We start from the raw sequence: 16,333 nt of genomic DNA on the forward strand, positions 1-16,333 counted from the left end.
AAATTACATTTAAGACACACTACTCCAAGGCAGGAACATAATAGAGAACACTTACATCATCAACATCACTGTAAGTCAGCTGTTGACGGAGATTCTCCAGCTCCTCTCTGTCTAAAAGGGAACTAACATGTTGTGTTCTTGGGTAGGTTGCTGGTGTGCGACGGCGGGAGGGACCATTACTCATCATAGCAGCACCTTGCGTATCCTGTTTTAATAGATAATAGAATACATCAAAAAGTTCCTCATTGACAATTTCCTCCACAGAAGTGCAATTTCTTTCAGGGAAAAACAGTGGTTAACTTGTGAATAAATATCATGTCTTTGACTGCCACAAACACTCATTGGAATTTTCAGGCAACAATACCATTTAGTAAGTGAAAGTAAGAATTTGCCTATGTTGTAGTTTTTCTTCTAGGGGTATTTTGTTAAAAAACTTTGAGGAAAATTATCTATAAATTCCCTTTTGTGAAATAAAACAAACTTTACCTTTACACTGATTGTCTCAATATCTCAAACGATTTGGATGGGAATTTTGTCAGAGCCACCAAAAATATTACATAGACACTTTAGAACTATAAATCATGTTCATTATTTCTACAATTATTCCTTTTAAAAAGGGTAGCAAGCTTTCATTCATGTTAACCTTTCATTAAAAAAGGCAAGAAAGATCCTGAAAATGAATAAGTATAGAGTTTGGACAACATGAAGAATTAGCAGGACAGGTTCTTAGAATACACCCACGAACTACTTACAGCCTTCACAGAGATGTTTTGTTCCCTCTCCTTGTTCTTGGACTTTTTACTACGAACAACAGTTGAAGGTTGCTCAGCAAATGTGGAACTTGGTTTCCAATTGTACTGAAATGAATAAAAGTTGCAAATAATCAATACTTCAAATGTGATCTGTTATTGTCTGTTTGCCATACAATATTAATTGCTTTGATCCTATCAATAACAATTATTCCTAGGAGTACCTGTTGCTTTTTTCAGACCAATGACTATTCCAATAAAACTCTTATATTTCATTAGAATATCAAATCACTGATAAAGAGCAAATGAATTTGAACTTCCTCCTATAGGTGTGAAGCCATAAAATACACACGTGTATAAGAACCTCGAACAGCACTGCCCATTCTAAATTCCCAAATCGATACAGAATGAAAGTGTTCTAATTTTCACAAATGATATGAAAATGTATGAAAAGAGAGTATAGTATTGTACAACACAATGGCCCAAATTCACAAAGGAGGTTTGTCGACAAACCTCCCTTGTGAATTCGGGCCAATTAGTCCCACAGCAACCTAGCAGACTAAATGTCCAAATTCCTTTTAAAGGATGTAATTTGAAGCTCACAGAAATTAGCTGCACAAACTTCACCTGCTATTTAAACTACTTTTGAATACTCACGTAATTATTTGGCTTGCTCTCCTCCTTCTCACCACCTATCAAGTTGAAAAGGAAGTCATCCATGGGCTGGGTAAAGTTGTACCTGGGTACAGCATTGCCCCTAGGCTCAGACATCACACTCCGATGAAGCTGAGGAGCCTTGCTGGCTGCCATGCTGTTTAGGATGGCAAAAGAGGAGCAGTGCATGGGTAAGGGAAGGAATATCAGCAGAATGGGGTGGGGCAGGAAATGAAATAGAAAGGAAAAATGATACCAGGCAGTGGCAACAAAAATGATGTTTATTCAACATGACAGCTGAGAATGAAAGTACTTGTGCTAAGATTCATATAACCAAGTTTTGAGCCAAACTTCTATTCGCAAATGAAGTTACAGCACCGATGGAAATTGAGATTTGAGAATTTGTTGGCATTTTTGTTGTTGCTGATTCTATAACTTTTATGGCTTGCGACTAATAAAAAAACCTAGCCATAATCCTACGGTAAGTTTTCTGATTTATACCACGGTTGTGTCGACTTTGTTTCCTACTACATGTACCTAACTTTAGCACCATGCTCTGGAAATATAGCGCAGATTCTGTATTTTTGACAATAAAACGCAAATTTTAAAGATTAATTTTCGGAGGTCACATTGGGATTTTGATGTGGTGTTACTTTCTGTGTGTGTAAAAACTGTAATGGTTTGATTTGTGTTTCTAACGTTTGAATAAGATTTCTAACAATCAGTTGGTATCACTTTTACTCATAATTTTAATGACATCTCTCAAAGTGGAGATTTCCAGACCCTTGTCGGCAAGTTCATATTTTTTAAGGATGTACATTAACAGACTGTGCAAACTTGCCTGATCTTTTGTCAATATTTTCTGAATTTCACAACCAATTCAAAAGAAACTTCTGTCTCTAAATGACAGATTAGGTAATGTTGTTCCTCTTTTAATTGGTGATAGATCTAGACCTATTACTTATTAGATTTTTGGAATAGGGTCTAGAGTAAAGGAGGGGGTTTTCAGCCACTTAAAGAGAAGGTTGAGTTCTGGGAAGAGGTGAAAAATAATTTGTGAGCGTTATCATTCTTATTATGCAAGTGTGGAAGAACATCAGATAAGACATGTTCCCTGAAAAGCATGGCTCTTCAAATGCCTTCCTATTCTAAATATGTCATGTAACATCGTAAAACTCCAGGGTAGGATTTTTACGCCACTTGTTCGTGTAGTCCCATATACATCTTTCTGTGTACAGTGTTTGTAACTTTACCAAAACTTGGCCAAATTTCTTATTATTTTGATGATTCCAGAACCTTGCAATACACACAATTCTTATATGCTAGATGATCAACCTTTTCTGGTCGATTCCACACCGTTTCTTTCACAATGCAATCGCATGACCAGAACTCAACTTCATCTTAAAGACAAAATCCCATTTTTTGGACTCTTTACTAATTCCTATTTATTATCATTTCTTGTTCAAATCATGAAGCAAATATCATTATTTAAACAAAAAAAAGAATCCCAGAAAAAAAATCATGAATTGCCATGACAATATTCATTTCAATTTTCACTGTTTCGGAGACAGTTATCGGCCTAGCGAGACAGTTTTCGGTCGCATGTACAAAGTCAATAGGAAGCGCGCGCGCCGTGCGTTTCCCCGCTGATCTATAGCACTAGCGGGTGGAGCAGGTATCCCACGCCAGAGCTCGCCATGCCGAAAACTATTTCTGCGGTGATCGGAAATTGGAATCTGAATTAGACAGAGATATCATGTGTGCGCTGCGGTGTCCGGCTGCATTGATTTAATACATGTGATGAGATACTTTTGAGCTTGTGACTCACACAAAATCGGGCTCTAAATCTGAAAAATACTTGAACTAAAGCTCATTTTATGGTACCCATATAACATATTCCTTACAGCCACGCGTAAGATACTAGATTTTTGTGGTTCTTCATTGACTCTGGCATTGTATTGTATGGTATGTGTGGGATTATGTGATATGCTATTAAACTTCTATGCGATGTATTTTAAAGGGATTTTACCATGCATCCAATGGACCGGCCGAAAACTGTCGACAGTCGATTACCCCCTCCCTTACTCTACCAATTTGTCAAATTTTTGTGATATGGAAGGGTGAAAAACGTCTGTGAATTAGGGTCAAAGTAGACCGAATTTTTCTGTCTCTTTCGTTCGTTAGCCTCTGATTTGGGTAGGTCGGCTCTCTCTTTAGAGACAGAACAGCCCCATACGCTGTAGTGGCCGCGCGTTTGTACTAAGAAACGTTACACAAAACTTGGCCAAACTTAATCCCTAATTTTTATATTTTACCGGATGCGTATCCGATGCATTTAAAGTCCTAAATTAGCTAAATACTTAACTACTTCGGTTCCACTTACCAACTTGACTGGAATAATCCGTTTAATGGTCCATTTTTAGGAAATTATGGGTCAAGATCGACATCCATGAAGAAAATCTTGCAGCCGAGTCTCATTCTTTCTAGTCTACGCCGAAGGCAAAATGATTATAACGGAAAAACTGTGCACGAGCTACGAGTTCGTAATGACATGCACAGTTTTTCCGTTATAATCATTTTGCCTTCGGCGTAGACTAGAAAGAATGAGACTCGGCTGCAAGATTTTCTTCATGGATGTCGATCTTGACCCATAATTTCCTAAAAATGGACCATTAAACGGATTATTCCAGTCAAGTTGGTAAGTGGAACCGAAGTAGTTAAGTATTTAGCTAATTTAGGACTTTAAATGCATCGGATACGCATCCGGTAAAATATAAAAATTAGGGATTAAGTTTGGCCAAGTTTTGTGTAACGTTTCTTAGTACAAACGCGCGGCCACTACAGCGTATGGGGCTGTTCTGTCTCTAAAGAGAGAGCCGACCTACCCAAATCAGAGGCTAACGAACGAAAGAGACAGAAAAATTCGGTCTAGGGTCAAAGGAGAACTAAGTCTATCACTGTAGCCATTTATTTAACAGAGCTATCCAAAATAGTGGCATATTGCCATTGCCGGTGCTGGTGTGCATCGAGACATGATGATGATGATGATTGTGCTGCACGCACAGTTCGTGTGTTGATGGCTGGCTGCAAAGGGAGCAGTGCCAATCCAATGGGACACTTTTGCGCACATGAAATAATCTTTATCAAACTCTAAAAAAAATCATTAAAATACCGTTCAATATTTGGGAACCTTTTCGCTTTAAAGTTTAAATCGACACATTTATAAACGAATTGCGAATTTGCCTTCAGCCCCGGACCGGTACCCGGCGCCTCGCCTTGCGCTCGACGCTGTGTCTCGCGCCGCGGCAAAGTGTATCCCGAGAGGAACTCCCCGATATGATGATGTGATCCACCTTGCATTTGCCAGGGAGCAGATTCTAAATTGTACTCTCAAACTATGCACGAATAATTTGGGTTTGACAATTATATGACAGGAATGCTAATAATAATCTACCTCAATTTATTCACGGTTGTTATGGTACAAGTTTAAAGCATTTTTACACATCAAGAAGCGATAAAAAACGTAAAACATAATGACATGTTTGACCTTTCATGTCTGCAAATTTTATCAAGATGGCGCTATGTCACCGCTTGCAAACACCATGACAACCAGCCACTTTAAATTACATGTTATGCAAAATTCTAGCCTTAACGAAATTCATAAATTTAAAAAAATGAAAGTAAAACATACCTTCTTGACAGCTGAAGGTGTTTCTCAGCTGGAAATGCCTCTGTTATGGTCTCAGGAGCTGCAAAGTATAGCTTTACGGGCACTCTCACTGAGTTACACACAGTTTAGATTAGGCAGCCATTTTGTGCTCGTCTAGGGAAAAAATCGAAAACCTAAACATTGCGCCTGCAATTTAGTATCAGTTCGCCTATCAATTTCGTATGCAAATTTACAGAGAAAAATATACTAGCTTTTGAAAATAAATATCCCTCACAAGATTAACGATAAAGCTAACTTTATACATCATATATCATTTTTTTCATCTATCCCGTACAAATTTTAAATCAAATTATCATAAATTTGGAGCTACATGATAAGTGACTTGTCACAGTTTATTCAAAGGAGTGATAAGGCATACTGGCGCGCGTCTAATTTTCTATTCTCATTGGCTAGCGCATGTAGCCGTAACTACTTTTCTTACACGGATGACTTCCGGATTCAATAGAAAACCAGTGGCAGTGTTTTTAGCAGACAACTCTGCATCTGAATGGTAATAATTGTGTAAGTAATATGTTTAGCGAACTACTAGAGTACTATTATACTACATCTAATGCTTTGTTATCTCATTATTTATTCAGGTTCCATTAAGTTTAACGTAGCTTCGTCAGTGATTTTATTTTAAACCATTTGTCGTGCCAGCACCGCACTCCAGGCTCTCACAAGCTCAGGCCCAGCGCAGCGACACAAATTGGGATCGAGAGAGACCGCGACCGCAGTAGTCTCGGCATAGCTAGCCATATGAATCTCGGACGAGCTTAGATGGACTTAGACCGAATTTTCCGTCTCTTTCGTTCGTTAGCCTCTTATTGGGGTAGGGTCGGCCGGCTCTCTCTTTAGAGACGGAAACCGTCTATACACATTCCCTTGATAACGCCACGGCCATTTCAGGTCGTAGCGTTTTGCCCCCAAAATCCCCCAAAAAAGGCAAAATGTCATTTTACCTCGTGCATTTTATATTGTAAATTAGGCCTAGGCTATAATAAATCAGTTCCACTTACCAACTTGACTGAAATAATCAGTTTAATAGTCCCTTTTTAGGAATTTATGGGTCAAAATCGAAATCCATGTTGAAAAAGATTTTCAAAATGGATTTCGATTTTGACCCATAATTTCCTAAAAAGGGACTATTAAAGTTATTTCAGTCAAGTTGGTAGATCTAAGTGGAACTGATTTATTATAGCCTAGACCCTAGGCCTAATTTACATGTGGATATGCACGAGGTAAAATGACATTTTGGGGGATTTTGGGTCTAAGACGGTCTAAGATGGACTAGCCTCTCCCGACTCAGTGCAGTGCTGGTCGGCTTCTGTCTCTTTCGTTCGTTGGCCTCTGATTTGGGTAGGGTCGGCTCCTCTCTTAAGAGACAGAAGCCGACCATAGGGTCTGCTCTGTAAACTCGGTGGCACAGATTTGACTAAAGAGAGAGCCGGCCGACCCTACCCCAATAAGAGGCTAACGAACGAAAGAGACGGAAAATTCGGTCTAAATTGGGTCCAGCCTGCGCCTGGCCATGCATGTCATGAATGATGTGTACGCAAATGAAGACCGAAAGCTTCAGTCTCTGATATCGAAGGTTGTTCCGCTGAGATTCAGAGCTACCAAGTGTCACGCATTCAGTCTCTGATATCGACGGTTGCTCCGCTGAGATTCAGAGCTACCAAGTGTCACGCATTTCGAGGGTCTGAAAACGCTCTCACGCACAACGCACGTGATTTAAAAAAAAACCTTTACGCTATACCCTCGCATGCATGCTCGCGCGCCGCATCATGAAAATGTCACGTATAGCTGATCTTTGAACGTGGCGTCTCTGGAGATTACATCTGCCTCTATCATCTATGTGTATGGGGAATGGTGACAAATGTCAGTTTTATTAAAGAATGACCCCATAGACTATGGTCTAGATCTATGGGTCATTGTTTAGGTAGTTTAATTAAACTGACATTTTCTGGTCCTAGAAATAAAAAAAACAACAGAATATTCTGAATTATTCGTAAGGGTTGGCAGGTATGGCATTGTGTGCACATAGCTTATGCAGCGGCGTAGTCTTTGTGTGTGTTGACCTCAAATCAAACTTTCATTGACTGGTGTATAAATTTCATTTTGAGACAGAGAATGTATTTTACTCGAATATGAAGTAAAAGACTTGCAGAAATTTGAGTAGAGGTCTACTGCAATTTTTGTGAAAATTAGAAAATGCAATATTGTTTTTAATATAAGGAAAATAATTACAGCTTTAAAAAATCCAAACAACTAGGATCATTCTCATTTTTTTTTCTTTGTAACATCGGATAACAAATTTCACAAATTCCAACATAGGTCTAGACAGATAGAATAACATTGATAATTTAGAATATTTAGTGCAAGGGTAAATATGACAATGACCCGGAATATAATACCATGATAAAAATTCATCAAATTACTTGTAATACTTGTAATTTTTTTTTTTTTTTTTTTTTTTTGGGGGGGGGGGTCAAATTTCCCCTCGGGTCGCGCCACGCGTTGCGTTTTTAATTTCCTGGCGAGAGGCCTGAACACTGCCTGTCCTTGTTACTTGTAAAAATGACAAGCACTGTTGCATTGCATCTCGCGCAGTCTAAACTCAAATCTTGTATAAATAATAGGGGGCATAGACTATGTCTGCGTACCTAATCAGTGCTAATTATATATTTCATTTGAAATTGACAATTTGCTGTCGTATTTTTCTAATGCTTGAATCTCGTCTCGTCAAAATTGTAGTGAAAACACTGAACAAAGACAACACTGGACTGTAAAGTGTCAAAACTACAAGGAACGGCTGTGTTGTCATTTTGACATTGCAAAAACAAAGCCTGGGGATGAGTGTGTGTAATTGGGTTCTTACAGACGTGTACCAATCAGATATGATTATTTACATCTAGGGATCTAAGGTTAATGTCACTATCTGAAAGATGTGACTTAATTTCAAACTGGGGTCACCTAAGCTAGTAGGCGAAGAAAGAGAGCTGACCAAGTGAACTTGCCGCTAGACCAACTTGCATCTCCCCTATGAGGGCTGCGCACTCATTTATTTAATATGCGGTTCCAGATTTTTTACTTGAAAGATGGCATTTAGAGGCTTGTAAAAAAAATTACATAAATTTGAATTTTCTCATCAGTTTCTAACTGTTTTCTTGCACAAATAAATACAGTAATAGTAACAAAATAGATATGAAGGTTTTGTTTTGTTACAAATAGATCTAAGGCACTCTAATATAATCTTATCTAATCTGTTTTTATTTCACAATGAAATTTTACCCCCCAGTCTATTGAAAAATTCGGAAAACGGGAAACTAGCAGTAGGCTTTACAAAGTATTAGTAGGCAAGAAGCGTCAGCCACCCATTATGCCTTTAACTTTATGTATATATGAAAGAATGATGGACAAAGAATCTTCTGTGATGAATTTAGGATTGGGATGAAGTCAAACCTTAAAATTGTACCTAATTCTTATCTCATCATTTCTTATTTCATGTCTTTTCTTCCAATATCTTCAGCCAGAGAAACATAGGAGACTGGACTCTGACAGATTAAGCATCGTGAGCATTGTTATAAAGGGGTAGAGATGTCAGGAAATTACTATTTTGTTATAGTTGGTCACCATGACAACCCAGTGTTTGAGCTTGAGCATAGTAGCCAATCAAGAGCTGCTGAAGCAAAGGTAAATGCTACATAGTGCTTTTTAAAAATTTTGTTTGCAAAAGAAAAGGTTTGCTTTTCGACCCCAAGCTTATATATTTAAAACTAATTGTATTCCCAGACCCCCTCAATGTCAATCATAGTGACAAAGATTTGTTTTCAAATCTAAATTATTAAGCAAGTAGCTATGATGAACACAATACAAATTGATGCCAACATTAAATGTTGCCACTGATTGTTAGTTGAATGACCCAAGCATGATCCCTATGATTTCATCAGAGAGATGAATACATCATCTAACCATCCCCCCCCCCCATTTTTTTTTTTTTTTTTATATAACGGTATATTTTTTTTTACAGAAGTCATTCATTTTGTACTCTTCTTTTACTTTCTTTTTTTATAACTTATTTTAGTCTGAAAATTCAGTTTCTATCAATACCAAAATTACCATTAAAAAGCTCAATGTTACCTTGAGTTCTTAACCTTGCATTTTTTTTTCCATTTTCATAACAGAAAGATGATCATAGACACCTGAATCAATTCATAGCTCATGCAGCATTGGATATGGTAGATGAACACATGTGGACGACACCAAATATGTACGTAATGTTCCCATCTCACTTGTTGAGTATCTTGTTTTTAATAGCACTTTACCATCACATTTATGATTACACTTTGTTAATCTTCCATATAACTGATGGTTTTAAGTTAGACTTTAAAGAATGGATGATCATGAATATATGTCAGAACTCAGTTTACTCCTGAAAATTGCAGAAAAAACACCATATCCTCAGAAATTATGTAGAAGAAAAAGTTCTATTGAACAGAGAATAATTATCCTTAAGGTTTTTTTTTAAAGCAAGCATACGATATTGTTTTATTATGCAGTTTTAACAGGTGCTACATTATCCTTATATTTCTAGATATGATTGTTCATGTAAGCATTTAAGGTCAACAATGACGTATTTGTGTCCATTATTTGCCCATCTCACAATCAGATACATACCGGTATGTAAGAAAATGTTCCACTGTGTTGGTAACAATATTTTGGTATTGTATCTGTGGAAACTTGTACATATCAACCTTATTAATTGATTTATACTGTTAAATGCACTGAGATAAGTGTGCAATATTGTAATTATAACAATTTTATAAATGTAAAATTGACTCTTCTTTTTGTCCTTCATTGATGCAGGTATCTCAAGACAGTTGACAAGTTCAACGAGTGGTTTGTTTCAGCATTCGTCACAGCGGGAAATATCCTTTCTAAAGAAACCAAAAAAAAAAATTCTTTCATTTCTTTGTTCCCAACACCCTTCTGATTTGGTTAATTTGCAAAGGTTTAATAATGTAGTAATGAGGCAGTAGATCTACATTTTGTATGATGTCACAAAATGATGACAATGTAGAGAGTGAGGCAACAGATGCTAGATATGTGGCCTTTATTGTGTGTTCATGGGGTAGGAAACAGTAACATGCAAGCTAGGAGTAAATGGGTAGCAGCAAAGGTGTATGCCATTTTATGGTAGTAAAAGGCATCTCATCTCTAATTCTAAGTACTAACTTACAAAAGAGAATTCCCTTTTAATTGTCTCTTATTTCAATTCATAAATGTTCATTCATATGAAAAGCAAGACCTAACATGAACAAGCACCATAAGCAGGCGCATTCTACTCCTTGTTTCTGTACAAGGTTAAACAATTAATACAAAGTTTACTCAATTGCCTGGTACGTATGATAGAAGACATTTTATCAATCAAGCATGTAGTTTGTGATCATTGGTGACTGAGTAATTATTACTAGAAATCAAAAGGTAAAATGATGTAGTAAGCATTACGATTCCTTGACCTAATTTGTTATTTACGGATGAGATTTCTTGTTCTACATGATATCAAGAATGAAGACGGGATCAAGAACTTTTTCTCAGAAGTATATGAAATATTCATCAAGGTGAGTTCTAAATACTGGATCTCCAAGGTTTATCAACCTCCCATTTATGCTCTTTCCAATTGATCCCTATCTATTTTTAAAGGAGCATGTACTTGTTATTTTCTTGTTCTCATAGAAACTCTGTCATCTGTAATCTACTAATTCAGTTAAATGCGACTATGGATCTAAGATCATTTGTAGACTTCAGATTAATTTCCTATGTTAAACCTGAATTTGAACAGAAGCATAAGCCCAGTGTCGGGTATTAATTGTTATAGAATACAGCCCAAGTTTTTATATGATTATATAAAGTGCAATTATTAGATATATAGTAACACATGTACCTGTTATTCCAGACAAACATTGCTTTTCGAATGTTAACAGCTAGATGCAGCTCTTGATAGTTTGAAGTTTTTGTTCCTATTCACTTTACATCAATTTTATTTTGCTTTGTTTTGTTTGATTGTTTACTTTGACGATAATTCTATGCCAGGATTCTGATTTCAATAAAATAATATCAATTTGAATTTGTTCATAAAAATATCTGTGCAGCGACTGTTTTTTCCCTTCTTGATCCTTATTGATATACATACTTCCCTAGTAATAAATTCATATAATCATATTAATCATATTTATATGATTGTATTCTTTTTGTCTCTCCTCCCAGTATTCCATGAATCCATTCTATGAGCCAAGCAGTCCAATCAAGTCACCAGCCCTTGAAAAGAGGATACAACAACTTGCCAAGAGATTCCTTACTAGCTGAGTTATCATCATTGTTATCATGATTATGTCATAGTACTCTATCGGTGTTGCATAAAGAGCAGTTATATATATCCCATTCAAGGAAAGGCTTCTGCAATGTTGACATTGTTAACGGTTTTCCCCCTTTCTTTCGGAATGTCATGACATCATATACTGCACATGTATGTTGCAAAAGGAATTTGAAGGAATAGTGTATGCTCTGATTTATACCTCATGTTGCATACTGAGCTTTAATAAGAAGGTGTTGATTTAATACCAGAAGTATATGTTTCATGGGAATCAAACTGCCTCCAATGGCTTTGCGTTTTTAAATCCAGAATGCCTGTAGTAATTGTGTGAAGAGGAGAATTGAGAAGGCTCTAGTGGTGAAGAAGAAGTATTGTTTACTGGAATATCCCTGGTTACAAAATCTGTTGATATGCTCTTTGGTAAGGTATTAAACCTCTGTAACCAAGACCCTGAGGCAGGCATTAAGAGCCATTAGGTCCACTGTATCTTCCCATAGACAAGAAACCAGTGGAACCATGGCTACCAATGATATTAGCTTGTTATACCGGTACTGAAAAAGTTAACAAGAATATAAACAAGCAGGACCACTGATAATGAGACTTTTTGTGTTCATAAATATGATCCAAAGTAACATTATTAAATAAGTATATACATGTATTTAACCTTGTTTGCCTAAAATGATTAAATACATAATGTACATTATGACTTATGAGACTGACAGGAGTCGTATTGATGCATGTCCATTGGTATGGACAGCATGAATGCAGTTATGTGTTATTTTATATTTTAAAATGGCTTACCGGTATTACAAAAATAAAATCTTTAAAAAGATATTTGAATGAATGCTTGCATTTATATTATTTGATACATTCCCTAAATGGAACACTTATTAATACATCTTTAGAGAATTATGTACTCTGTTCAGTTATAGAACAAATGTATGGGATCATACTAAAATTATTGGGCTAGAAATCGAAATTTGATAATTTTCATTATTGATATGTATTCCCTAATACATATACAACTACCATGGTTTATGAATACACTGTAAGCACATGGAATGCAAGGAATATGATTTGCATGGATAGTGTACTACTGAAAATACGCCTTAAAAGATGTAAAATGTATTTTTATTCTTCAGGGTACTCTTAGAACCAAAGGAATATTTCTAAAGTATCTCCCTCCTTATCTTGTTTATCGATATGTATGGCTATCCTTAGCCCCTTGTGTACTTCACAAAATTCCTTAGATGACACATACTCTAATGAAAATTGATTGCGGTCATTTTGTTACACTAAGTGCATTGCTGAATTTAAACCTGGAATTTTCATTGTATCTTTGACAAATTCAAGCAAGGAGCTATTAATTTCGGATCAATGAATGTCTGTGTGACTTCCCTTGTGTTAGTTGCTACATAAGGAAATTCAAGGAAATGTAGGAAATATGAATATATAATCTATTTGGGGCTAGAAGGGCTTTGACTCTGTGTAAATTTATATAAGTTAACACCCTTCTGGCTCCAAGCAGAAAAATATTGTACAAATATGCATGTATTATGAACTGTAGACCCATCACAAGACTCCAAACATGTAACAGGTCTGAATAGATACAATATCGAGGGTTCAGTGACACAAAGACGTAACTCCATATTTTGTCAAAATGAGCATTTGATATCAAAATGTTCAGAAAAATGTGGGCTTTCCAGCAAACACAAAGACTTGACTCCATCCAACACCCCATTGAAGTCAATGGCTAGCGAAACATAGACTTAACTCTGTAAGGCCCAAGTGCTCAGTGACACAAAACAACTTTTTCTCAAAATGGCTGAAATGGAGTTACATCTTTGTGTCACTGACCCCTCGATATATTGTTGGGATAATGAAGTGCAATATTTGATCGACTGATATCATTTTGAAAACGAAGTCCTAATTAGATACATTGTATTGTATATTGTAAATAAAAGATATTAACAAGTATGAACTCCTAGATATCAACATTTTATTCCATGCCTTCATGTAAAGAAAAAGAATATATTGTAATTGATAATGTGGGGAGTATGCAAAAGAGAGGATTACAAAAGATGGAACTACTGATGAAGAATATTTTTTTCTAATCTAAAGAAGGAAGAGTAATGTATATGAGACTGAGAGGTAGAGGTGAGAAAGAGAGAGAGAGAGAGAGAGGGGGCAATAATAAGGATATATTGACTGCTTTGAGAGGCATAGTGGTTTCTATAGGGTCAAGGGAAACTCACAACCTGCTATGACCCCAAGGCGCTTGCGCCGCGGGGTCATAGCAGGTTGTGAGTTTCCCGAGACCCTATAGAAACAACTATGCCTCGAATATTAAAAGCAGTCAATATATATTTTATATACCGAAAAAAAGGAAAATGTTGACTCACCCATTTAGGTTTCCATCTCATCGCACAAAAGAAACTTATACGGTAACACGTAAACCAAAATGGGGATCGCAGCAAAATGACGTCACGTTTCACAGCCATGGAAAAAGTGCTATGAAAAATGGATATAAACCGGTAGAGCCGGGAAAAATGACTATGAATTTCAATTAGCGGGCATGGTTGGGGATCGCAGCAAAATGACGTCACGTTTCACAGCCATGGAAAAAGTGCTATGAAAAATGGATATAAACTGGTAGAGCCGGGAAAAATGACTATGAATTTCAATTAGCGGGCATGGTTAAGAACATGACTGCATTTTCAACCAATCAGAAGACAGGATTAGTAAAGAATCTTAAAATGAGGTATATAATGATGTGTATTCAATGAAAAAAACGATATGAAATGATTTATGTAGACATTGTTCAAGCATGGGGGAACTTGCAGAAAGTTTGGGATTTGGAAGGGGAGGAACTGAGAGAAGGGTTTGTAATTGTAATTTTAAAAATGGAATAACGAAGAATTAGAAGTGAGACAAAAATTAAGTATTAAAAGCAGATTCATGGGAAGAGATTGTTTTAAAAAATGCGGGCACGAGGATAGATGTGTACTCTTAAAACAGAGTGAATAGGGGCTAATGGAAACCAAATAAAACGAAAATGGAGTGTTTTGATATTACAGACTTACTAAACAGAACAGCGACAATGTTAATGGTGATTTAATATGTTGATCATGGTTAGGATAATAATGCTACATGTAACGGCTGCCGATATGTAATGACATGAAAAACAGAGTGATTAACGAGGAAGATATTATTGGTCATAACAGAGATTTATGAAGTTGATATTGTATAGATGTAATGACTGCTATGAGGGCAATACTGTTGTTTTATAGGCTCGAGGGGATGTTGCATCATAATATTGATGACGACGATGATAATTCAATGATGGTAATGATGACGATGAAGATGATGATGATGATGATGATGACTATATGATAAAGATGATTATAATGTCATGATATCAGGGGCGGATCCACGTAGCGATTTTTCCTGAAAAATTGGACCAAAAAAAAGGGGGGGGGGGGGCTGACGGGTCAAAAAAAAAAAAAAAAAAAAAAAATCTCACGAATTAGGTCCAAAAAAATAAATAGTGGTCTCACCCCCCCCCCCCCCCCGCTTATTCACCGGCTGACTGAATCGGCGCAAAATATTTCCTGAAAAATTGGACCAAAAAAAGGGCCTCCCCTACACTGTCACCCACACTGACCCTGTCAAATTCAAAATTGCCCTATCGTCCCCCCCCCCCCATCTACAAATTAATACACCCTACCCGCACCTCCAGTTAAAACTCAGACGATTATTTTGGAGGACAAACCAACCAAGAACCAATATAACGCATTGATAGAGTCTTTATACCAACCCTCCAGTGAGTGACTGAAGGGGCTAATGCACGACCATTCACGATTATAATCACGAAATTTTATTGCCAAGGGAGGAAAATTACGGGAGATATCTCGGGAACGGGGAGGATGCAAAATGAAAGTTTATCGCGACATTTGGAACACATGGAGAGAATATACCCAAACAAGAAAACGATGGAGCAGATGTGAAATGATGATTAAGATATATTTTTAAAGTCTTTGAAATTCGTAATGAGATTGAAAACGTCACAATGAAAAGTCTTATTTTGCGCAAAAATCATTTGCGCGCTAGATGCAAAAGCACGCGTTGCGCATAACGACACTGCGTTATCAGTTTGTTTGTTTTCTTTTTAATATCATCGTATTGCTGAAAAGGGTGAAAATACAATATATCTCGCTTCTTTTCTGCCCTTTTTACGGAGAAGTGTGAGGTCATAACTTAGTGTTTGTAAGAAAGCTGTAGCTTGACAGAAAGAGAAAAAACGATGTCGAAAGACGAGGGGCAGACGATCAAGCAAATGAGAGGACAAATTTCAGCATTGGCTCGTGAAAATAAAATGCTGACTCACAAGATGAGTCTACTGGAGCAGAATGCGACGCTGAAGCAAAATGCGATGTTCTCAGGCTTTCTCAAGTGGATGGAAGAGACTGGAGGGAAGTCAAAAGAGGACGGTCATTCTCATGGCCATGAAAGAGATTCCGAATCTCCAACAGCCCTGATGACGTCTGTGAAACAAGAACCGATTTCAACGGAATCACAACGCAGATCAAAGGTTCAGGATGATGTTCCCATGGTTTCTAGAGGTTCAACAATGAATAGATCTCACCAAATTAGAAATTCTTCTTTCAACACAAAACCAGAAAATGCTCGTATTGACAGATCTTCTAAACAGCAAGCTGCTTCAGATGCTGGATTGGGTCAAAGGTTTAATGAGACAAGGCTTAGGCCTAGATCTAGTGGAAGTCCTAGATCTAGTGGAAGCCCTAAAAACATGGATGATCATTCTCGAGTGAAAAGCTCTTACCG

General features: G+C 36.9%; 2 protein-coding genes across 4 annotated transcripts in view; one reads left to right on the top strand and one right to left on the bottom strand.

The window, feature by feature from the left end:
- The window catches only part of LOC115922169 (pericentriolar material 1 protein-like), a 34,561-nt gene extending 29,327 nt beyond the window's left edge, over positions 1-5,234 (bottom strand). The window contains exons 1-4 of one of the 2 annotated variants that reach the window (XM_030980463.1): positions 5,095-5,234; positions 1,407-1,560; positions 753-857; positions 56-205 (exon numbers count right to left, since the gene is read on the bottom strand). In XM_030980463.1, coding sequence (XP_030836323.1) covers positions 56-205; positions 753-857; positions 1,407-1,559 — 408 coding nt within the window. In that variant the 5' untranslated portion in view covers position 1,560; positions 5,095-5,234. The remainder of the gene's footprint in view (positions 1-55; positions 206-752; positions 858-1,406; positions 1,561-5,094) is intronic. The other variant, XM_030980464.1, reaches the window with a different exon arrangement.
- A 291-nt stretch (positions 5,235-5,525) lies between these two features.
- Positions 5,526-12,288, top strand: LOC579875 (trafficking protein particle complex subunit 2). Of its 2 annotated transcripts, none has more exons than XM_779969.5 (6): positions 5,526-5,634; positions 8,645-8,808; positions 9,300-9,385; positions 9,982-10,043; positions 10,651-10,736; positions 11,383-12,288. In XM_779969.5, exons 2-6 carry the CDS (start codon positions 8,713-8,715, stop codon positions 11,479-11,481), a joined length of 429 nt encoding a protein of 142 aa, XP_785062.2. In that variant the 5' UTR covers positions 5,526-5,634; positions 8,645-8,712; the 3' UTR covers positions 11,482-12,288. The 2 variants fall into 2 exon arrangements, with proteins under 2 accessions (XP_785062.2, XP_011681937.1); XM_011683635.2 differs by having other exon boundaries at positions 5,537-5,623.
- The last annotated feature ends 4,045 nt before the right edge of the window (positions 12,289-16,333 follow it).

This window comes from Strongylocentrotus purpuratus, unplaced genomic scaffold, assembly GCF_000002235.5.
Source record: "Strongylocentrotus purpuratus isolate Spur 01 unplaced genomic scaffold, Spur_5.0 spur5_scaffold_11, whole genome shotgun sequence".
NCBI classification, from domain to species: Eukaryota; Metazoa; Echinodermata; class Echinoidea; order Camarodonta; family Strongylocentrotidae; genus Strongylocentrotus; species Strongylocentrotus purpuratus.